Source organism: Lutzomyia longipalpis, chromosome 1 (genome assembly GCF_024334085.1).
Source record: "Lutzomyia longipalpis isolate SR_M1_2022 chromosome 1, ASM2433408v1".
In the NCBI taxonomy this organism is placed as follows: Eukaryota; Metazoa; Arthropoda; class Insecta; order Diptera; family Psychodidae; genus Lutzomyia; species Lutzomyia longipalpis.
In genome coordinates, this window is record NC_074707.1 from 22,040,022 (window position 1) to 22,064,899 (window position 24,878).

Here is a 24,878-nt window from a genome sequence, read left to right on the forward strand (position 1 = left end):
AACTTAATAAATATAAAAGTTAGCGTTCCCATCTTTTGGAAATAAGTTCTTTGGTTATCTGAGGAGGTTGTGTAAAAATTTCAGCTCAATCCGTCCACCACAAGAAAAGTTATTAAGGAAAATGTAGAAGAAGGGAATTCAAAAATTGGTGTAACGGCCATGCTGCGGAAAATTTATCAGAATGAAGTTAGTCACATCATAAATCATATGGTTGAAGGGTTGTGTTTACTTTCTCACTTTACCATCTCAGTGTCAGAATCATTGCGAATAAGTAGCATAAACAACATAAAACATAATCAGAAGCACATAAGTGTTGAAAAGAATAAAGAATTTTCTAGAAATATTGTCATTTATTACGGTGCGGGAAGTGAGGGGAATGTGGGGAAGTAGTGAAAAAAATAGCAGTTGCGGTCAACTTCGTGGCAAATTTCTCAGGAAGAAAGTGTGAAAAATGAGTGAAAAATGTTTTTCCCTAATATCTTCTTCTGCGTGTTTCCGGGTGGCGAATTTGTGATGCAAGGGGCAAGAGGACTATATAAGGAGTCTAAAGGTAGTGACCCGACAGTTCCCGGTTTTATAGTTTATGAGAAAATCGACTTCCTTCTTGGGGTCGTTCAACGACCCCACCTTGGCGCTCTAAGGAAGCTCCAAGGTCTTGGCGGCCAGCAGGTTAATTAATAAAAAAAAACGGAAAAATTTGAAAAAACGCGGGAAAAATAACTTTAAAAGGTTTAGAAAGTGTCGACTAAATGATTCGTTCTTGCATACTCTAAAAGCTCACAAACTAAATTGAACTAAACGAACTTTTTTTTTGCATTTCGACAAAATTCGTGATTTCCGTGTTTTTTCGTGGGCATAAAACGCATTTTTTGGGCTCCTGGGGCACCTACGGGTGCTCCGGGAGCCTCGGGGAGCTCCTCCGTGCGGAATTTGGGGCCCGCGGAAATTTTGACGGTTGGGGATTTTAACCCTTTAACGTCCAACGTGAAACATAAAAACATTGAAACATGCGCTCTTTTATCGCGATTTTTATTCTATGAATTTTTTATAGAAGACTTTTCTCACTCAGAACGTCTTCTTTGAACCCTTATGCGTGAATTTGATGCATTTGTAACATGGAAAAACAATTACATTCATAAATAATTGAAAAAATAAAATGTTTCACGTTTGGGTCAGCGTATGACCCAAAAAACCTTAAAGGGTTAACGAACGACTCGGAAAACCGAGTGAGCGAGACGAATGGCAGAAATTGGAGTGAGATGGCTAATCACTAAACAGCGCCATATAACGTCTGGCCCTAATAATAAAATTTGAATTTTAACGAACTTTTTTTTTTATTTATCCAAAAATAGGATCTTTTTTGTTTTCTCCCAAATTTTTGAGCATAGAACGCATTTTTGGGACTCCTGGAGCACTTACGGGTGCTCCCGCGGCCCCGGGGAGCCGCTCAGTGCGAAAATTGGGACTGGCAGAAATTTTGACGGTTGGGTTACAAATTTGAAAATTTTGACGGTTGGGGATTTTACACGCACTTTTTTTCCCGGAAATGGATTTTTGTGACTTTTGGAATTTTTGATGCCAAAAAATCAAAAGCGTTTTCCTGGTCACAAAAAACACAGTTTCCCCGGAAAATTCGGTCGAAAACGCGAGAAAATTGCGAAAAACCAAAAGTGTGAGGGAGACGGATAGCGATGACATAGCATGTCTCATTTTCTCTTCAACAAAATGTACCAAAAAAGGCGCCAATTTCAAAAAGTAGTAAAAAAGCATAAAAATTTATGGGGGCGCTATGAAGGGGGTTCCGGGGGGAAAATGAATGTCGTTGGTAAAAACCGCCTGGTATCAGGAGGCTCTGTACCAAACATCGCGATCGGACCAACGGTGTAGAAATGCATAGCTGAACAGACACGATATTTTAGAGAGACCTTTCTTTATTATAGAGATAAAATGTCTGTAACTTTCAATTTGAATTTAAATTAAACTTTAATTAAAATTAAAAATTTCTTTTAGAACTAGGATTTTTTAAAATTATCTTTTATGGTAGTAGGAGGTGAGAGTGATAATGAATCCTTGGCTAGAAATTCGTATAAACATTTTTTTTTTAAATTAAAGTTCTAAAAAAAAACAAATCAAAAAGCTTCTCTAAAAAAGTAATTTAATATATTTGTCTAGTTCAAAATTAGAAATATACTCTAAAAACAAACATAAAACAAAACTTATAGCTCTATGGAAAACAGGCAAAAAGAAATGCATGCAACAATAAAAATTCTTCCAAAAAGAAGTGAAATTCAGTCCATTGAAGAGACATAGAAAGAAAGTCGTCCAGAATGAAATGGAGAGTGATGAATTGGTGCCAAATTGAGAAAAACCCCTAATTGAGTCAACACGATGCGGTGAGAGCAAATTTTATCATCCAATTGAGGTATTTGGACCACGAGGCATGATTCAAGGGAGGACAGCGGAATGCTCTATCGCAGTCACTTCGCTTTGAAGTGCGTTTCTGACCAGAGTGGCGGAAGTAACAAGTCATTTAAGCATTTACCTGCTGCCTCGACAGGAATTTTATGTCTCATTCTCTTCTTTCTCCATCCATGTCTAAGAGAAATGCCCGCAATTCAAGTTTGGTTCAGCTATAGGTATTCAATGGAAAATCAGATTTTTTTTGTTATACTAATTACCAAAAAATTCTTTTTTTTTGTCTTTTACGTTTTTTTTCTTATTTGAATTTTAAATTAATTTTTTATTCATCTTTTAAATTGAAAAAAATATTAGTCAACGAAAATATTTTTTTTTTTAAGTTGGGCACACCTTCCAACGACGTATTGACTTTTTCATCTTCCATGAATCTACAAAAATCACTCAAAATATAAAATGTTTGAAATTATTCTTTAAAATTATGCACTAATCTCTATTTTATGAATTTTATCAATTTTATCATCAAATTGATGTCAAAATTATATCCGTATCTCAAAGATAAATCAGAGTTTCTCAAAGAATTCTTACGCTATTACCACCAAAAGGTTCTCCAGCCTCATGAGATGGTTGCACCTCATCATCCACTCTTTTCTCTTATTTCTTCGGTTAACTAACATAAATAATGCTGGGGCATCCACTCGGGCAGTCTGGGTGAGATTGCGTCAGTCTTCAGGTGAATTCGTTGAGGTGAAGAACGTGAATCGTCTTCGTGAGCACTGACGATAATATACCGTTAAACCGTGTCCAATTGATACGTGGTTGTGGATCTTTTTTTAGTTCCTTCTGCAGGAACAAATTTAATTTAGGTGCTTTTGTATGATAAGAATTCTTTGAGTGCAAAGTGCAAAGAGATTCGTAAGTAGGATGTACCTGGGTCAGGAGGAAGTGAAGTGAAGACATAGCCCCAGTTCATTCGAAGTATTCTCGGTGGGGCCCCCCAGTTGTAACGGTATACCCCGATGTCGTGTACCATAAACAGCAACATAAGCAACAGTATAGAATTCCAAGTGACTTCCATTTGATTCTCACAGTGAAGACAGATTATCCTGGAGCAAGGATAACTATTTAGAAAGGATTTTTGGGGGAAGTTTTGTTGCAGTGGACAAAGTGACTGAAAGAAAATGCAAAAATTATTTGTGATTGTATTAATTTGTGCTGGTTCAGTAGCTGGTCAAGATGAATCTCTAGCTGGGAGTTTCCTCTCAGGTACAATCACACTTCTAGTATAGAAATATGCCATTCTGAAATAAATTAAATTATTCTTTTTTTATCACACCTCTCTTCCATTTATTCTTCATACACCCATCATTTTACCACGCTGGCCTCAATTCCGATATTTCCTTCCTCACACACGTATCCATAGCAGAAAAATCAATTGTGGATTTATGGAAATAGCAAGAATTCTTGGGGAATATCTTCATGCTTCAGGTGCTCATGCGGTGTTGTGCTGTGTGGTGTATATTTTGTAACGGAGGATTAAATGGGCAATTTTCGCCACTTTCATATGCAAATTCATTTGAATTTCTCCGGTGCACACACTCATTTTCGTCTCCGATGAGCAAATACTTACATCACTTTGCAATTCTATGTATAAAGAATAATTTTTTCAATTAATAATATCTTCTTGATTTTTTTTCTTTTAACATTACAGTTTTTTTCTTTTTTAATTAAAAGAAAAAAAGAATTAAAACAATTGTGTGAGATCCATTAAAAATCTCAAAGTTTGTGAGATTTCTTTGTTAGAATTTTTTTTGAACAATGGTTCTTTTAATATATTTTGGAGCGTTCCAGAAAAAAAGAGTTCTTGATGTATCCTTCACAAGTTCATTCACTTTAATGCTTTTGATGATGATCTTAAACTTGAAAATTGCGCATTATGTTTGCATGAGATGTGAAATTGAGGCGTATGATGTTTTGGAAATTTAATTTCTTTTTTTAGGTCTTCTCGACACAATCACAAGTACGGCAGATTCAAAAGACTGCCCAGGAGTGTGTGTCCACACTCTGGCCACTCTCATCTGCTACGAGGTGTTGGAGGATGTACCGTGTCCCTCTCCTAGCATGAGATGCTGTCTTGAGAGCGCACCAGACGACAGTAAGACCACCGAGGCACCCAAGATTGCATCTACAACATCCACCACAACCACCCAAAGAACGACGACGGTGTCGAAGAATAAAAAGGACAAGGAGGACAAGAACAAGGCTTGTCCGGGTGTTTGTGTGGCTGATCATATAGCAGAGTACTGTGAGGCATATCTCAAGACGCCCGATTTATGTAAAACAGGTTCCAAGTGCTGCGTCTCACGTGATATCTATCCAGATAAACCGCCAGCTGATTTATATGTTCCCAGTAATTAAATCTATTTTTTTATTCTTAACATTCCTCTCCACTTCTTCCATATGTGGAGTTCAAGCTTCATTGTGTCTCACAGAAATTTATGGAAGTTTTCATGATCATTTTATGGGGTTCTATTGTCTCCTAATGACCTGTTTATGCGCGATTAAAAAAAAAGTTCTTCTCTTTTATTTTAAATTATCTTTTTTGTAAATGAAAAACTGATTTTTATAAATTCTTTTAACTAATTTAAAGATTAAAGAAAAATGAATTAATGAAAAAAACTTTCATAAATTCCAATTGAAACCTCTTTTTATGCTCAACCCTAAGCCGGGAGGAATATTAAACAGAAATTGTTGAATTTTTCAGGTCATGTTGTGAAGCCGACAACGGGCAGACCAAATTCTGGCACACACAAAGTAGAATCACAGCATAAAGTAGAACAAATTCCTTTGAGTATAAATATCTGAATGGAAGAATCATTTGTCTTTCTCTTTTCGCGCCATTTCTTTCAGACCACCACCGAACCACCGCGCCAGAAGACCAACAGTCCAGTTAAGAATGGGAAGCCGCCCAACAAGTACAACAAAATAACATCTGGGAATCGCAATCCAGAGAAAGAAGCCCCAGCGAGTAAGCCTCAATCCAAGGCATGTTCCGGAGAGTGTGTTAGCGGGCTATTTGCCCTCTTTTGCGATGATATCGATGCAGAGGCTTATTGTCCCGGGGAAGGGAGTTGCTGTATCACAAATAGTGGAGAAGATGATCGTGTTCAGACAACTACTCCACGTATTACCACACCTCCACCACCACCGAGATGCCCAGGATTCTGTCTCCTTAACATTATGGCAGCATTCTGTGAGCGCCCATCCGTTATCATACCTAGAACATCCACGTGCAAGCAGGGATCAGTTTGCTGTGATAACACCCGAGCAGCCACAACATCACGACCACGGCCACAGTCACGACGACCAGTTACACAACCACCAACGACCACAACAACCACTACTCAAGCACCTGATCCACGGGAACCATGCCCCGGATCCTGCATAGTGGGCCTATTGAGTTTCACATGCTTCCGCAATGCTGAATTAACTGACTTGTTTAAATGCAAAAAGAGCGGTACGCATTGCTGTGCACCAAAGAGTCGCATCCAGGAAGTACAAAATGCCATGGCTAGGAATGAAACTGTCGGCATGTACAACAATGGTCCACAACCACCGTATCCTCCGCCCTATGGTGCTGCCACACCAATGCCACCAAATTACCCTGCATCCCCAGTTCCAGGACCTGCAATTGCAACAACAAACAACTACGAGGTGCCTGCTCCGACATCAACCACCTCCAGACCACCAATCTATTCAAAATACGTCTGTGGTGTTAAGGGTACTAGTCGTACAGGACGAAAGGCTGAACCATTGCGTGATAAGCGACATATAAACGGTACGAGCTACATTAGCCATCCTGGCAAAAAGACAGGGGAACGTCTTCAATTGGGCCATGATATCACACCCTATCAAATTAGTCAGGATCTCGTGCAGTATGCCGATGTTCCCCCAGGTGGCAACTTTACGCGACAAGGTAGGAGACGAGGACGTGTTGTGGGTGGAGAGGATGGAGACAATGGCGAATGGTGCTGGCAGGTTGCTCTCATTAACTCACTCAATCAGTACCTATGTGGAGCCGCTCTCATTGGAACACAGTGGATCCTAACTGCTGCTCACTGTGTCACCAACATTGTTCGTTCAGGTAAAGATTTTTTTTTTCATTTTCTCAAAATCCTTTAAAATGTGACAAAAAAAATCCTCAATTACTGATTCAAAATTCTTTTCAGGAGATGCAATATACGTTCGTGTGGGAGATTATGACTTAACGAGAAAATATGGAAGTCCAGGAGCTCAAACCCTCCGGGTAGCCACAACTTACATCCATCATAATCACAATAGCCAAACTCTGGATAACGATATTGCCCTTCTCAAGCTTCACGGACAAGCTGAATTGCGAGATGGTGTGTGTCTTGTGTGTCTCCCAGCACGAGGAGTTAATCACGCAGCTGGTAAACGTTGCACAGTCACGGGATATGGTTACATGGGCGAAGGTATGTTTAATAGGAATAGTTACTCTTTCAAAATTTCGATTTAAACTGATTTGTTCTCTCTGTTAAAAAAGCTGGCCCTATCCCCTTAAGGATTCGTGAGGCTGAAATTCCCATTGTGAGCGATGCTGAATGCATCAGGAAAGTGAATGCAGTCACAGAGAAGATCTTCATTTTGCCCGCCTCTAGTTTCTGTGCTGGAGGAGAGGAGGGCAATGATGCATGCCAAGGAGATGGTGGAGGACCTCTTGTTTGTCAGGTAAACGCCCATTTTTTTCCAACTTGCTCTTTTCTCCTTTCTTATCTCTTTTATGTTACAATTCGATATTTACCTTGCAGGACGATGGATTCTTTGAATTGGCTGGTTTGGTATCCTGGGGCTTTGGTTGTGGTCGTGTGGATGTTCCGGGTGTTTATGTAAAAGTCTCCTCATTTATTGGATGGATTAATCAAATTATCAGTGTCAACAACTTGTGATCACTCTATACACAAACAAAAAAACACACATCTGCGATGAAAAAATTGTCCTCTCTGTAAATGCTGTAAATTGCACTACCTGCAGCCCTATGTCACACACAAGAAAACTTTAAAAGACTTGAATTATTTATTTTATTTCATAACATGTCTTTTCCAATAAAAAGGAATTAAATTTATGTTCTGCTGAGCTTTAATTTTGATTTACCAATACAATTTTGTTGTTCTTCTATTTAATTCTCAACTGAATCAACGAAGATATTGATCATGAAAATTATATCAAAAGGGGTTTACCCGTTCCCGAATTGGAAAATTTCTCATTTGAGGAATTTCCAGTTGAATTACCTAAAAATGCAAAAAATGACGTCACAATTTTGTGATATTGTCTCATTTATTGCAACTCCCGCAACTTCTCTCTCAAACGATTTTATGCAATCAATCGCATTCAACTTGCTATTAATCGTATGAAATTAACGTTGCAATTGGCGATAATTCATGAAAAATTTCAAGCACAGCTTTAACTTTATTGATCGAAAGAAATTTTTTAAGATTAGTTACATTCTTTTAAAATTATTTTATTAGAATTCTATTTTATCAAAAACAAATAATAAGTATTCTGCTTATAATTGAAAGAATTAATTAATTTTTTGTTTGGTTTTGTTTCCTATCTTTTATGTTCTTTATGCTAGAATTAAATCGAGAATTCTATTTGGTCACGTGGGTATTTTGTGCAACAATTTATAGGTAGGTACAATGTATGTTGCATATGAAAAAAATGCAATTATTCGAACAGGGGAAGGATTGTTTATGCGATGAAAGGTTCACCACGGTGATGAAGTCATGTGGGGAGACCGAGGAACGCAGTCGGTGAATCGGAGGGGAAAAAAGAGTCGAAAAACGTGGTTCTTGTGCTCCTTGCAATGGCATTCGCATCCGAAGACGCGGACGAAGTGAGATAGAAGAATATTGGAGAGTTGTAATGTCCAAGCGCGCGCATTTTCTCAGTCACATTTGTTCGGTGGTTGCTGACGAAACTGACCAAGAACAGCGTGTATGCAGCAAAAACTGGCCAAGAGGCCAAGTTGCGAGAAAAAGTTGTCTGTCGCTGGTGCGTTGTTGCTTTTTGTGGAGACATGGGGTAGGATTGTGGCTCCAGTAGTCTCATAATCGTGTGGCAATAAATGTGAAAAATGGTGCTCATGTCGCTCTTGTTTCCTCCACCACCTCGCTACCACATACAATAATATCTTATGGACACCCTTTTTTTCATGCCCACCCATCTCGAGTAGCATCTTGCGTCCTTGCCCGCTTATAGCGTGTTGTATAGTATATGTGCGGTGGACTCCTTCACCCATCCCAAGCATGGCAACTTTTTCACACCACCATCCCAATGCGATTCTATCGATTTTTGCAAGTGGAGGTGCATCTTTTTCACCATAACACAATTGCCGGGAAAACTGGTTGGCAATTATATCGCAATTTCTTCCTCGCACGCCATGTCGCTCGCTCCTACCCAAGGATCCCTGGGCTGCCTTCCATGAAAGGTGATGGACGTGCAACATCATAAAAGATGATGACATTAAAACATTCCACGGGAAGATTTACACCACTCGAGAAGGTCATCCAATTATCGCAAATCAAAATTTATTCCTCTATCAATCAATTAATAAGCTCATCATCATCGATGGAATCCTGCAATTTTTCAAAATCATCTCAACACTGACTTCAATCGCGTCCCCAATACCTCGTGGTCTTTTATCGTTTGCCCAAGCTGACTCGCTGTATAGCGACGATATCTTTCCGATGGAAAAGCGCTGAAGGGAAGGAGGGACAGAAGGAAAAAAAGTCAGGGAGAAGAAGCTTGAGAATTGCAACAAAAGGAGGAGAAGAAACTACAGCAGTTTTTTCCTCTATACTGCAAGTTTCCCTTCTTCTTCGACAAGGGCGGAGTCAAAACGCATGGCTCAACACCACAAGAGATCTCACAGCCAGGAGACCCAGAGGATTCAGATGTTTCTTCGACGTCAAGAACACAAGAACAGAAAAATTGCTCTGTGAGATCAACAAATTTCGGCGCCAAAACTCACTGTTGAGATTACCTTTGCGTGTGCTTCGTGGACAAATTGCATCATTTTTCCGCTCGAGTGCATTTCCCATCGCAGATTTTTTTTAAATAAAGAAAAAACAAGCAAACTGTGCTGTGAAGTGATAAAAGCGGGACTGAAAAGAAAATTCTACAAGGACATACATTAGTGCAACTATTTTAGAGCTTTTAGCAAAAGAAAAATTTCCCTTAAAATCATTTCCATTGCAATCCTTTCATGCCCTCTAACTTCCCTTGAGATTTGTTGTTTTTCTTGTGACGGTTTTCAATGTAGATTTCCTTTATTTCCTGTCTGGGTTAATATTTTATGTATATATATTTTTAAAATATGTAGTGCAGTAGATAATTCGTGTGTCAATAGTTAGTTTTTATTGGGAGTGAATTCCGTTTGTGGGTGCAATTTTTGCGCGCTAAATTGCTTACAATTTTCATATGAGATCTCATTAGTTTCCTGAATCCTTAAAATTTTGCAAAAATATAAATAAAGAGTGTTTTGCTTGCGAATTTTCTTTAACAAAAAAAATTGCGCGTGGGTGGGCAAAGGCGCGCCAATTGAATGTGCCTCTTCTCGTCCCCAATAATGGACCAATCGTCTTCGGGGGCAATTTCTACGACAAGTGGAAGCGTCATTGTGCAGCAATTAAGTACCACCACCAGCAATCCATCCGACGCCGAAGTTAGCCTCGCGGGTATTGCCATTCCAGAGTCTACGAGTCGCACGAGCCATCCACCGGCTGGGAATCTCCCAACCACACAACCGAGTCCATCAACTGCTGCAACAACCCTCAGTCCACCAGGGAAGGTTTTTGGGCGCAATTACAACGGAACGAGTGAGTTTTTTTTTAAATTTTTGTTCGAGAACTATCATACAAAAAAATTGCGTGTTATTTTACACACAAAAGAAAATCTTCAAAAAAATCCCATTGCATCCACTCGCGTAATATTTCATTCCACTAACCACCACCCTGCCACCCAGCACGGGAAAATTTTCCCTTCCTCTGCCCCCGACCCCTTACGATGTGGGAAGCAATAAGGAGAGAAGCAAAAACGAGCATCATGATCGTGCGGCTCCTACTAGTCTATCGAATGCAATAAAAACCACCCCAATAAGACACATTGCAACTTACAAGCAGACGAAAAGCATACAACATGAGAAAAAAAAGGCATGAAATAATGGAAAAATGAGGGGAGAACTTTGGGGCAGCGGAAGGAAAGACGCACACAAAAAACACGTCATTGCTCTATCTTGGCGTCTTCTCCACACATTGCCACCCTCCCCCAATTGAGGGGTAGCGAAGGGTGGGACAGAATGTTGTGCACGTTTCCTCATCGAATTGAGAGCAAAAACAGCAGTCAATGAGTTTCACATTGTGCCAACATTTTATTTGATTTCATGCCGCCCCTCTTTACCACAAAGGGTGGATTTTCTTCGTAAACACTGCACACACATTGTTTGGGGTAAGAAAATTGCATTCCGGGGAAGTCTTTTTTTTTCATTTTAATTTGTCCCGTTATGCAAACATTTTCTAAATTCTTTCTTGACTTGTAGATTTTTTTTTAAATTTTACTAGTCAACCCGAGCCCCCAATCACGTGTGAGCAATCACCATTTTAAGCTACAAAAGGTGGGCGTATATTAATAGGGGGGATGAATAATACGGTACCCCGAGAAATTCTAAAAATAAAAAAAAATCCCGTTATTTGACCCTTCAGCAGGTAGAAAATGGAAAAAAATCAATTTTTCTGTGGGGGCGCTATAAAGGGGGGTTGGGGCGGAATCCCATATAGCGCTTGCAACTCGTATTGACCCCCTCTACCCCCATACCAAATTTCATCAAGATCGGCCCAGCCGTTTCGGAGGAGTTCATGTGCCACAGACAGACAAACAAACATTTTCAGCTTAAGATGTGAGCAATCACGCATTTTTACTACCTTTCGGAGCTTTCGAATTATATTATAAATTCTAGCAATTGATTGACATTTTAAAAAAGTTTTTTTTTAAATAATTTTAATTAATTTTCTGAGGTCAGTATTGAATTGGTTATTTTATGTAAATAGAATTAAGCGAAATTGAAAAATAAAAGTGAAATGTTAGCCCCTTTCACGTACAAATCAAGGCATAAAAGCTTTAAAATTCGTCGCATTTCTTCCACTTATCGCTGATTTTATTTCTCTTTTAAGAAGTCAAAAATATTTTATGTTTGTGTCATTGATATGACCTAATGGTCCTTAAAGGTTTGAAAAGTCTTTGCTCTACTAATACCAATCTGCAGACTTAATGAGATTTTAACTAAAATTTCTTAAAAACATAACTCTATCCTTAATTTATGTTGGTACATAATGTTGTAATGTATACATTAAAAGTTCTCATCTCGTTTATTCATTATTAGAGAACTCGTTTATTTTCTTTAACCAGTTGTTGCTTCAAGTCTTTTTCCAGCTAATGTAAAAAAAAGTGTCCCTCGACGGTATAAAATCGAAATGAATCCTTTCTTACTGAGCAAAAAAAACGCTATCACTTTTCATTCCCATGGGACCGTCGTAGAACGTGAGATAAGACAAAAAAGAGTGATTTGGATATTCAAATTAAACATTTGATTTTCCCATCGTGTCGCAACCTCGTGAAGGTCTTTCCCACCTTTTTTCCTTCGCGTGATTTGGGTGTGTTTTATTCCTATTCCTTCGACAGGGGGTTGGAAGGAACTCCGCGATAGAGACCATTTTCGGTGCTCTCATCATTTTTCTCATATATTTATCTCCCCGAAAAGTATGAGAAACGCGCTTGTGGCAAAAAAAGTGCCCAGGCTAGGATGAACGATATATGTATATTGAGGAGGTATAACACACAAAGGGAAGAGTTGAAAATGCATAAAGAGATGGACAAAAAATGCTACAGAAGAATAATAAGATGAAGAGAAAAAACAAGTTAAATACCACGCAGAGAGAAAATTTACCTAAAACGCGGACTGCGGTCAGAAAAAACAACGAGCCTCCGACCCATGAGGATCTTCACCGTTTCTCCCTTTGGTTTCGCTGCCTACCTCTCTATACCTTCTGCCACGGATGATGATGCGGAGGACAGAGATGTATAGGAAAAAAAGTCCAAGCTGCGGCAAAAGGGTTAAGTCGAGGGGTGAGAGCGAGAAAGACTCAACGAGGGGATTGAATGCGTGAATGAGCGGCAGAAAAAAAAGTTTTGGTATGAAAAGTGAGTTTTTTCGCTTTGGCCTTACCTTCGTGTACTTTTATTCCATGAATTAGTGTGGATATGTTTTTTTGCCATGATGCCATAACAAACCCCACATGCATCATGAAGAGGGAATTAGATAGAGAAGTCTCCTCTGCTCCTTTATTGTGTGTACCTTCAGCTCCGATTCATTTGCATACGGACGGACGGACGTCTTGTCTCACCCAATGTCTTCAGCAATGCTATGGCGTTTTTTTCCTACCAAATGAACTTCTTGTTGGGCGAGGAAAAAAAAGCCGAATAAATTAGAGTTTTTTCACATAACATCCCATCCACAGCTAAAAAGTTTTTTCACACTTTCGATTTTTCGCTGTCTAGCCCGAGAGCGTGTGAATATTCGCCATGGAAGGATTCTCATGCCCGAATAATGATCTTTTTTATCCTCCTGTATCTTGCTCCTTCTTCGTTCTCATTCAAGTTTTTGCCCGGACCTTTTTGCATTTTCAACTCTCATCGAGCTAGAAGAGAAATGTGGATCAACATCATCACGTCCTATATGTTAGTTCCACCATCAGCAACCTTCGTGCCGATAGCTACAGACACGAAAGTGATGAGAGTTTGTTGACCATCATCGCCTAGAGAGTCAATGAAAGCCTTTCGGTGCCCAATGGTCATGTGAAAAAAAAACGCGGGAAATTATAGAGAATCTCGTGGGAATTTTCAGAGAAATTTCGCATTGCAAATTAACCTTCTTTTTCACCCATTTCTTCTACCCTAATGACCTAACGAAACCATCAGCATCCCACCCTGAAATATGCATGCCCAAAGGATCTATACTCCGAGACTTAATGAGATATCTTCTTTGTAGTTTATTTTCGCTACTGGAAACCTCCTCAGCATATTTGACGAAATATCTGCATATCATCAATTCCGATCAAGGTCTTTTCGACAAGAAAATTATGGCCGTTCGACATTAATTTATCGCACAAAAACCACCTCACGCTAACATTCCGCAAAGTTGTACTGAAGAAACTTCAACTCTTTAACTTACTTTGTGTACAACGCAAATTAATTATAATTCTTGGTGCATTTAGGAGGTATGCTTAACGAAAAATATGTATGTACTCTACATGTATTGAGTACCTACATTGAGTAGTAGGTCGATAAAAGAATTGATTGGCATACAATTATGGCCGAGGAAAGTGTTAAAATTTGTGTACAAGTTTTACAAAAACAAGGTATAATAAGCTTTAAAGTTTAAATTTAAAAAAATAAGGTCGAAATCAATTTCATAAAATTTAGTTGGTATATACCTTTATTTTTGTAAATGAGATAAAAAATGAGCGCTTATAAAGTCCAGGAAGAATTAGTAAATTTTCGATGTTAATTTTTTCTGCTCTCTAAAATTTATTTTCTTATTCCATTTTTGAAGTTAAAGCCTAAAAAAATTTTTAAGGCATTTAATTCTTTTTTTTTAATTATTTTATAAAACATTTTATAAAATACTTGGCGCCTCCACTATATGGAACATTAAATATAAGTACCAGGCGTCTCCATAAGTTTTATTGCTTTTAAAAAACACATTTCAATCAAAAAAAAAAATTGAGCAGAAAATTTCATTTTTCGTCAAAGCAAAATATAGTTATCTCCGCTTTTCTTCTATTTTGCCCAAGGTTCTCCTCTAATTTTTGATGAAAAATGTTTTTGTTTCTTTTATTTCAAAAACCTTTCAAGACTTTCAAGATAAAAAAACAATATTGATTTTGAAGACAGAGAATCAGATTTTTAAGATTTGAAATTATTATTATATTTTTCTTGAATTAATTTAATTTATGCATAATCAGTGATAAAGGCTAAGAAAAGATACTTGAACGTTTAAAAGCAAAATTATAAAAGTTGCTCTTAAAGATGATGCTATACTGCGAAACATCACTGTTAAAAACCAATCAGAGGAGCAAAATATTAGTTTATGCTAAAGTCTGATTTGGAATTCCATCAGATAAATCATTTTGTAGCAAATAGAGCCATGAAAATTTATTTGCACCCAATATTTCTGCATGGTGGAGACACTCTCGGAGCAAAACCAAAAAGGTAAAACACAACGAAGAAGACAGAGGAAAGGAAGATAAAATACAGGAGATGAACAAGGGAGAAGTTAAAGAGTTGCAATAAAAAAGAGTCGCATCTTAACATTCCAATTGTCCTTCTGTCCTCTCTTTCATGTCATGTTTTACAATTTACAGAATAAATTTTTTCATCATTTGTGACAAATTTGCAATAATTTTTCGCAGTGTCGAATTTATGCAGTTGTCCACTGCTGCGGGTATGGGAAAAGAGATGTGCGGTGGCCCCAGCGAGGGAATTATAAAATCAAATGTCTTGTCTTGGTGCAAAACATTGCGTAAATAATTCCTCATTTTGGATTTTTCCTCTTCGCACCGGCCAGAATGTTCTGTGCGTGGTGGAGAAGAAGAAAAAGAAGAAATTCTGGCTCATGGGGCCAGGGGTGCAAAAAGAGGCTGGTCTATGTGCTATGCCCCGCTTGGATGTTAGCCGATTGATGAAAATAATGGTTTTGTAAATTCATCGCGGTGCGTTGCGGAGCGAAAAGGGCTGGGTGTTTGGGTGCAAGCAAAAAGTATCAAGAGAGGGGCACCCAATTTGATGAGCTGCCGCCCTGATTATTATACAAAAGAAGCATCCAAAAAGGATTGGATTTGGCGAAAAGAAGACGCAAGTGAGGATGTTAAAAAATTTCTCGTCTTTAATATTATGAAATTTAACCAGACAATTTTTTGCAATGCCACAACGCCCAACTCAATATGCAATGGAGGTAGAATTCTACCACAAAACTTTTTCATCTAGCGCTCCGCAAGGAATTCTCGACGTCCAGGAATTTATCGATGTTTTGTGCACACACCACATCCACAATTTATTCCCCGCATCACCATCCCTTTTGGCTCCCCATGCCCCAGCTCTTCGGCACAAATTTCTTCTTGAATTCTATTTATCACAAAACACGTGGAAGATGCAATGAAGGATAATAAATTAACGGATTTCTGTCACATTACCAGACAAATCATTAACCTCCGTGGAATTTTTGACTCATGCGATGCCATCTCCGGCAGCTCCTTTTGGCTACTGAATTCTTTTCTTATCAGAAGGCGAATTTTGGTTTCATTCGCAAACTTTCACAGAAAAATCTTTCGCAATTTATTAATTTAATTTATAATGATCTGTTTATATATTTTCTTTATTTCCCTGTAAAATTAACATTGCAGATATGAGCGAATTTTCATTTCATTAATATGTACATATATGTTTGCAATTGCATAAAATTTTAAGAGTGTTACCTACATATATTACTGTACATAAGTTACAAAACTTTGCTCAATCCTTTTTGTTCTTGATTTACAAAATGTCTTTTATATTGTATTCCAGAGAGAGTGGTTAAATTAAGCGAGGAAAAGGACACAAAACATCACCCTGGCAAGCATGAAAAAGGGGTGAAGAAGTACAAAAGAGCATATGGTCTCTAAATGAATTTTTTTTGCCACCCATATCCTGGAGATACTTGAAATTCCTCGCTATCGGGCAGAAGAATCATCGAAAAACTTCCGAGAGTTCGTTAATCCTTCCACCCGGACTTTTTTTGTCCATGATTGTGTAATTTAATTTTTTTCTGGAGGTCTCAAAATTTCTTGGCGGTTGCCGCGCAATGAAATGTTTTTCATTGGTGCTGAAGGAGCATTGTGTGCATACAGAAAATCTCGCTATAAATCGCGTTTTTTCCCATAAACTACCAAATGTGAAAAGGGTTTAAGTGACATCCATTTTGGATCCTTTCCAGCATCCGGAGTGGAAAAATATAACGTCTCTTGTACCAATAAAAAAAATATCCTTGGAGTTTTACCATCCCTTTTGCGCTTCTTGCTGGAACGCATTGGGACAATTTTTCGAGTACCATCGAGGGTAGATTTTTGCTTCCCTTCAGTGAGGCTCAAAAGAATCCTCCAATCAAAAAATACCTTTGCAGAGTTCAGGGCAAAAAAAGCGTATATGGAACGTGAAAAAAAATAGTCGTTACAGGGAGGTGTGGTTTCATCCAATCTCTGTGAGTTTTTTTAACCCTCATCTTGTAGTCTACAGCAGCCGAATTCGCGAGAGAAAAAGTACCTCAATAAATCCATGAGCACCTCATTGGTGCCTAACGGTCGCTTTACCCTTTTTCAGCATACCTACATCACTCTTCTCAATCACCTCACCCTCTTCTTCACCCTTGAACCTCTCAAGCAACCCCTAAAATTCTGTTGAGAATTTATTGTTGCTTCACAAGAAAAAAAATATCTCACGACATTTCACCTTTTATTGGAATTTTCCCGCCAAAAATATAATTTTTCTTAACTTTCTTTTAGTGGTTGTAACATCAACTCCTTCCAATGAGGCTGAACTTCAGCTCTACAGAGTACTACAGAGGGCTAGTCTTCTAATCTACTATGATACCCTTTTGGAAATGGGTGAGTGAGATCTCAATATTTTTTTTTTCGAGTAAATCGCCTAAAAATTAATTTAATTTTATGTTCAAAGGTGGAGATGATGTTCAACAACTTTGCGATGCCGGTGAGGAAGAATTCCTGGAAATAATGGCTCTTGTGGGAATGGCATCAAAACCTCTGCATGTACGTCGCCTGCAGAAAGCCCTCCAAGAGTGGGTAACAAATCCATCAGCCTTTCAGACACCCCTCTCAAACACCCCCGACCTTCCCAGAGCAATGTACAGTCCTGAACATGCCCAAGGCTCATCCAGATCACCTTTTGGTTCCTCAATCCATTCCTCCATATATCCAACTTCGGCCATTTCATCCTCATCCACTTCATCCCTTATTGCTCCCAATACTGGTGGTGGGAATTTATCTCTGAGCAGCATTGCAAGTGGCCTGGGGGGACAAATTGGGACACTCTCGAGTACATCGTCGAGTACTGGTGGAATGGGTGCAGGAGTGCAGCTTACACCGAGTCTCACAGAACCTCAGATTCACCGAATAACTCAGGCGGCAGAAAGGTATTAAATTTTTTTTTTTAAATTTTTCGTTTCACTTAAATTGTGTTCAAAATTGTTTTTAGGATTTCTCAGCGACCCCAAATGGCTCAACTTGCGCCCCGATCACAGAGCTCAAAGAAGCGCTCATCAAAGGAACTTGAAGCAGTAATGGGAATGAATGAATCCGATCCACGAAGGATGGATGAAATTCGGAAGTATTCAGCTATTTATGGACGCTTTGACTGCAAGAGACGCCCTGAGAAACCCCTAACCCTGCACGAGGTGTGCGTGAATGAAGCTGCAGCACAAATCTGTCGTTTTGTCCCGGCCCTCCTGACCAGACGCGATGAACTCTTCACACTTGCACGGCAAGTTGTACGGGCATCGGGTTTTGGTCATTCTGCGGGTATTGCGAGATTTGCAATGAGCCAACACATGCCCAGGGATGAAGATTTAGATGCACCAGCAACCACAAAGAAGGCCAGGTTATCTTCCGGTGGAGGAAGCGATGGGAATTTGGATGCTTCAAAGGTAACAATGTCTCATGGAAGTGGGATAATTCAGGGACATCATCGTATGCCTCACTACCAGTGATAGAGCTTGATATGCTTTTTAGCTGATTTGGGCTTACATCACGCAAAGGGAGTAACTAGTTTGCTAGAATTCTCCTGCATGCACTACAAGGACTTACTTGTTTTCCATAGTTACCCATTTGAATCCCATCCTGAGAATTTGTCTCCTTCTCTCTAGAAATGCTTTATTTAATTGCTTTGCAGGTGTACCAAATCCTTATTGCATGTAAAATGCTTTTTACTGACCATTTTTCGATTTCAGTAACTGCACAGGGCGTCTTTGCCAGTTTTTTTATTCACAAAAATGCTTTAGTATTCTTATAGCCATACAGCAGCCAAAATAGTCCTCCTGTTTAGGCAAAAAAAATCCTATAGAATGCTTCTATATTGAATCCCTTCTTGCTTCATGTTTGAAAGTTGCAGCTTGAAAGCTTTCGAGGTAAGCTCGGCTTCCTTTGCTATATAGAATTGATTACTAATATCGAGGGTTGGAAAATATACTATACTAATTCATTTTTGTTGATTTTCAGGAGAGCGATTTGAAGTTTGAGATTTACATTGCTTCTTATGTAAAAATTTTTACAGTTTTCGCTGTAACTTTTTAGGGAACAAATATTCGAATTTGTCCTTTTGAGGGAAGATGAAGGACATCAAAAGCTATCGAAAAATGCGTTAAAAATATACTATACTAACTCGACTTAGTATAGTGTATTTTCCAACCCTCGATATGTATTTCGTTTACATCCCTCAATAAAATTTTCAAAAGTAAAAATATAAAGATTACTAAATTAAAAAAAATATATATAACTTCCAGGAAATTTCGGAGAACAAGGAGAAGATCCTCTCGATGTATCAACGAATGGGAAAATCTTTCGATTTAGCAGATTCGGCAAAGTTTTCGTAAGTTGTGAAAACACATTCAGGGAATAGAGATAAAATTTTGCAATTAAAACAGTTTTCTGAATTTTGCCAGATACTCACCGTACTCCAGGCCAGAGTTTGATGATGATTCGCAGTTTTCCTTTAGTAATTCCAATTCTCCACCGTTGCATGTGAGTTTCAAAGAAATTTTTATGATTTTCAGTTCATTGGATTAAGAAAATCTAGATTTTTTTAAATTCCTATTAAAAAATCTAAAACTCCTAATTTTCTTTAGGGAAGCAACAATGGAGGTGACATGGATTCAGAACCATTGAATGTTTCAAATGACAATAACAAGCACGACGACAGCAAGGAGCAGCCATCTTCACCGGATTCCCATTCAGATGGTCCAATTGGGATCCAGATTATTTCAGCATCCGGAGGGCATATTATTGCCGTTGCTAATCCCGCTCTGGCTCTCAGCCCTGCACTGGGAGACACTATGAGCGTAAAACGGGAACGAGAAGTTATTTCGCCGGATATTCGATAAAACAAAACGTTTGAATGAAAAGATCCGGCTACAGATCTCAGAAATCGCGCGAGTACCTCATTGATTAGAAATTATTAGATCTTAGATAGATATTTTATAGGAACAAATAAATATATAGCATAAACAGGAACGTTCGGGTGCAATTAAATTTTGGATTTTGAAAATTTTACCTTTAAAAGAAAACCCATTTTATCTTTTTGGTTTAAACGCAATCTAGTCGTGTCTAAATTAAATTTTGGAAAAGTGATTAAAATTTTGTTGCAAAGATTTTAAAACGAAAATTATTTTTTGGTAAATTTTCGCGAATTTTATGTTAGAAGGAAATAAATTTGAAAGCAAAAAAAGATTGAATAAATGTGCCTCAGTGTAGCTTAGGATTTTCTAATAAAATTTAAGTAGATTTTTTGTAACAAATTGCTTAGAAATTTTAGATAAAATGTTTTCAATTGTATTATTCTTTAAGATTAATAGAAAAGAGACTTTTTTAGAAAATTGTTTTAGGTGTGAAAACTTCTTTTAAGCAAAATTAGCTAACTTTTCATTTAATCTAATTTGAATTTGCTTCATTAATCGTTGTTTAACTTCTGTGATTTACAAAAGATAAAGAAATCTAAATTTATAATAAAAAAAATCGTATTAATGCACCATCATTGACTCCGGTTTATTTTGTGAAAGACAATAAATTCTCTCTTTTTATGCGGAGAATAAAATAAAATATCTGTGTAATCACATAAATAAGAAGAGTAATATCTTGGAGAAGAAATAGAATAAATTGCAATATAAAGAAGACATTTTTACATGCATTCCTGTATAATAAGATTTTCCGTACATTCGCCAATAAATCAAACATAAACGGATATACTATCTCTCACTCGTCTGACTTAATAAATCAATTTAATTTCCAGACTGTAAAAAAATACAAAAGCGTATAATTGAGTGTCTCAGAGTTATGATTATAAACTTTTATAAAATGAGAGTTTTTTTTTTATTCTTAAACACTATTAGAGACTTGTTCCCTAATCCAGTCTGAGAAAGTCTGGACACGTGTGTAGACTCCTGGAATACTTGCACGGGCACAACCAATGCCGTATGAAACAATACCAATCTGATAGTAGATGAAGGATCCTCCAACCCTTACAGGGATCATCAGTGGTCCACCACTGTCGCCTAAAAGTTGATGATTTTTTAAAAATAATTTTTGTTTATTTTATTGGTCATTTTAGCAACTCACCTTGGCACGAATCCTTGCCCCCTTGTAGGAATCCTGCACATAGAACAGCATCATTGAATTGTTTGTCACTTATAAGCTTCCTCACATCTCGATACTTTTCCATGCATTCCTCGTTTTTCAAAATTGGTAGCTGCAACTCTTGCAGGATGGATGCAGATTTTCCACCCTCCTGTGTACGTCCCCATCCAGCTACAAATGGAGAGTATCCTTCGAAGTTTCGCGTCAATACCGGTGGCTCAATGGGGATACAAACAGGACGAATAGTGTCTGTGAAGGGAATATCACTTTGCAGCGTAACAACAGCCACATCACTATTTCCATCCTTTGGATCATATTGAGGATGTTTCACTGTCTTCTCAATGGGAATATCATAATGCTTTGTTTCAGTGTCTATGTCGAGATTGTGCTCCCCAAGACGAGCAACTGAGAGAGTTGGACGCATGCAGTGCGCCGCTGTAAGGACATGACGTCGTGTAATAATGGATCCTCCGCATTTGAAGCCAATTTCACCCAAATTGTTCTTATAACCCAATAGGGCCATCCACGGCCAACCGCCCAATTCAGCATCAACACCTCCAACCACGCGATTGTGGGTTTTATTTGAAAATCCACATCCTTCTTCAGGTGTTAGAAGATGAATTGGACCTGAGGGTTGAATTGGTCGAGAAGTAGGTGATGTTGGAACAACTGGAGGAGCTGTTGTTACAGTCATCATGGATTTTGGACAACAAATCTTTAATAAGAAATAAAATCAAATTTCAAATTATTTTTTAAAACAATTCCAACCAAAATTTTCCATTTATGGTTAATTAAAATAATTTAAAATTCCATAATTACAAAAAGAGTTGAAGCAGAAAAGAATTACAAAACTCACATTGGGCTGTACGTAGTTACAATTGGCGTTGGATTGCTGTATATACCGCACATAGTTGGGGTCATTCTGTCTAGCCAAGAAGTCATTGAGCACCGGCTGGCATTCTTTTATATCTGTTGAAATTTTATAGACATTGCGTATAGAAAATTTATGGTCAAACAACATTTCATTGAAGAGTTTACTGAACTACCAAAAAAATACACCAAAGCGGGAAATTAAAGCGCTTTTATAGCTTCCTTATCACAACCGTTTTAGACTTTTCCGGATGTTTTGAAAATTTTTTAACCATAAAATTGCTACAAACTTTCCTATTTGTCCTTCAACTTTGTCATAAAAAACTTTAAAGTGGGGATTTCTGAAATATGATCTTACTTTGCAGAAATCTTGGTGAGAGTGACGCAGACACCAAAATATTATTATATAACTTTTTGTAATCATGGCGCTCCCATTTTCTTGCTATTTATTTAGTTAATACAAAAATAAATACACACTAAAGACGTTAAATAATTAACAAAATAAAAAATGTAAAAATAAACACACCTGGAGTATTTACTTGCAAAATTTCAGTATTTCAAATTAACCGAAAAGTTTAATAAATAAGCGTATGAAAAGTTATTCAAAATTAATATTATGGACAAATTAAAAATCTTATGACGTGTTTTGAGACTTATTCCACTAATTCCGTGGTAAAAATTTCCGCGTCAAAAGGACCACAAGAACTTTTGTTAATTAAGTTAATTAACAACCAAATTTTTTAACAAAGACACGTGTAGCCCATAATGAATTACGGATCTTTTAAATATCATCTCTAGTTTATTTTTTTGCTTTTTTTAGCTCTTTACGACAACAATAAAATAAATATGCAAATTGGGAAAAATAATCCTAAATGCAAAGTTTATACGTTTCTAATATCAATCAAAATAAATTAATAATTAATTAAAAAAAAGGATTTTCTACTCACTGACACACACTCCAGAATTTCCAGCAGGATCCTTGCAGTTGGAATCTGTAAGAGGATTTCTTTGGGTTGTGCGAGGTGCTTGAGTGGTTGGTGGTGGTGGCGGTGGGGGTTGTGTGGTTGGTTGGGGTGGTTGTGCATTGTTGGTGCCACAGCAGACAACAGGATTCCGATTGAGATTCCTGTTGCCGCAATTTTTCTGTGATGTTATGAGATAGTTTATGATGAGGGGATTCCCTCGGTTGGCGCTATAGAGTTGGATTAGTGTAGGACAATTTGGCAATACTTGGCAAACACCGCGCGTTCTATCCGCTGTGACGCATTCTTCACCTGTATTTGAGAAAAATCACTTTAAAGCACCGGAATTGAGTTAAGAATGTCTTCTAAGGCTGTGATATGGTGCCAAAAACTCGAGGACATTAACGCAGAAACAGGTTCTCGCGACAACCCGCATCTCAACCATTTCTGGTATTCAATTTCACTCTCAATTTTTTCGCGTCCATTTAGCCCAAGCATAAGAACTTGAACCACTGCCAAGGTAATTTCGGTTGGACAGTCAAACAGCTTGCGATAGAGTTCACGTCTGATTCATGCTATTTTTACAGCATTAATACACCATGAGAAAGCTGCTTCGCAATTACTCGCGCAGTGTGATTTACATTTTCAAGGCGGTTCAATGATTTTGAAGTGAAAAAAAAAAACTATTTTGTCAGCGATCAATTTGCTGGAAAATTTTTTGAATGAGTCGGTTCATTTTGAACGTCCAAGATTTCAGCAGAAATTGAGATTTTTGCGTGGATTTTCGTGAGAATTGCTTATTTGAGTAACATAGAGCAAATTTGCTTTGCTTAGTCGTCATCGTCGTCACAATATTTAGCGATATGAGTCGTTTTTGCTAAGAAAATCTCATTTGAGGCTGTGCTAAAAACGAAAGACTTGTGCGATAACATAGCTGATAACCCGTCCTGCTATAACTTTTTTTTTGAGTATACAACATAGACGAAAAACCCAAAATAGACTGCAAAAAATTAATTATTCTACATTCTCATGATATATATAATACAATACAGTTAAATATTTTGTTTTGATAGCTTGGTAGAGAAAAGAATTAAAATGCTATATACACAGCTAAATCTCTGTTAATTATTTCGCGAGAGAAAAACCACGGAAATAATCCAAAAAATACACCATTTACATTTTTTCACGGACACAATTCATCTGAGATATTATCACTCTCACCTTGACCATTGATATGGCCCGAAAAATGAAGCAGAAAAACCGAAAGTATCAGAAACTTCATCACTTCACTGGTATCCTTTTCACAATGCAAAAGAAAATCCTTGCACTCTGATTAAGTGTAAAATCTATTGAATACAACCTTTGTTGGAACAAATAAATGAATGGATGAGAGGATTTTATTTCGTTGTCTACTGCACGATCTTCTGTTGACAATGATATCACCGCGACTGAGAGAGACTGACCAGAGCATCAAGACAGGGAGCTTTTAATAAAGCCACAACACAGGCCCACCGAAATCACCGGTAATCCCACTTGAGAGAGACACCCAAGGAACTCATCGGTTTCTTAACACGCGCCAGTGAGATTTTTGCGCTCACGCCACGGACAAGGTCAATCAACAGTCGGAGACTTTTCAATTTATTTTAGCTTTTCAGTATATTCAGCATTAAATTCTCACGAATCCCCTCTTGGGAAGCACACGAAGTCATACGGAGATCATTCTAGGAGGGAGAAAATTAAATATGATTTTGCAACTGGAGCGGAGGATTCACTCCGCTGTGATGATCCATTGGAGGTTCTCTGTATAAATTGTGGATGTATCGGAAATTCCGGTAAAAAACATATTCATAAGAACTTTCAGCATTAATGGGGACGAAAAATTTCATGTTAAAATAAAAGTATGGGGAAAATCAATGATCTATCGTCTTCTCTTTAAATATTAGCTGTTTAAATAAATCATTATGTTTAATATAGAGGAATGTATTAAACTTTGACAACATTTCTTAAAGCATTCTTATGCAAGATGTAATAACATTATTTTGGAATGTCTCGAATGTTTTTTTTATATCATTTTCAAAAGCAAGATTATATAAAGAATAAAATG

The 24,878-nt window shown here is 37.7% G+C and overlaps 3 protein-coding genes across 4 annotated transcripts; 2 read left to right on the forward strand and 1 right to left on the reverse strand.

Annotated features, from left to right (window-relative positions):
- Positions 1–3,115: 3,115 nt before the first annotated feature.
- On the forward strand, positions 3,116–7,558 carry LOC129796991 (protein masquerade). Its single transcript, XM_055839191.1, has 7 exons — positions 3,116–3,681; positions 4,415–4,825; positions 5,180–5,247; positions 5,326–6,559; positions 6,645–6,908; positions 6,980–7,164; positions 7,245–7,558. Exons 1-7 carry the CDS (start codon positions 3,597–3,599, stop codon positions 7,380–7,382), a joined length of 2,385 nt encoding a protein of 794 aa, XP_055695166.1. The 5' UTR covers positions 3,116–3,596; the 3' UTR covers positions 7,383–7,558.
- An 824-nt stretch (positions 7,559–8,382) lies between these two features.
- Positions 8,383–20,550, forward strand: LOC129797002 (NGFI-A-binding protein homolog). Of its 2 annotated transcripts, none has more exons than XM_055839224.1 (7): positions 8,383–10,313; positions 17,085–17,186; positions 17,257–17,731; positions 17,794–18,241; positions 19,097–19,182; positions 19,238–19,334; positions 19,439–20,550. In XM_055839224.1, the coding sequence occupies exons 1-7, from the start codon at positions 10,040–10,042 to the stop codon at positions 19,691–19,693; spliced, it is 1,737 nt and encodes a 578-aa protein (XP_055695199.1). In that variant the 5' UTR covers positions 8,383–10,039; the 3' UTR covers positions 19,694–20,550. The 2 variants fall into 2 exon arrangements, with proteins under 2 accessions (XP_055695199.1, XP_055695200.1); XM_055839225.1 differs by having other exon boundaries at positions 8,612–10,313; positions 19,256–19,334.
- A 2-nt stretch (positions 20,551–20,552) lies between these two features.
- On the reverse strand, positions 20,553–24,471 carry LOC129797020 (venom serine protease Bi-VSP). The gene is made up of 5 exons (XM_055839250.1): positions 23,996–24,471; positions 22,760–23,086; positions 21,799–21,911; positions 20,925–21,657; positions 20,553–20,860 (listed from the first exon to the last, which is right to left on the reverse strand). Exons 1-5 carry the CDS (start codon positions 24,054–24,056, stop codon positions 20,685–20,687), a joined length of 1,410 nt encoding a protein of 469 aa, XP_055695225.1. The 5' UTR covers positions 24,057–24,471; the 3' UTR covers positions 20,553–20,684.
- Positions 24,472–24,878: the final 407 nt, after the last annotated feature.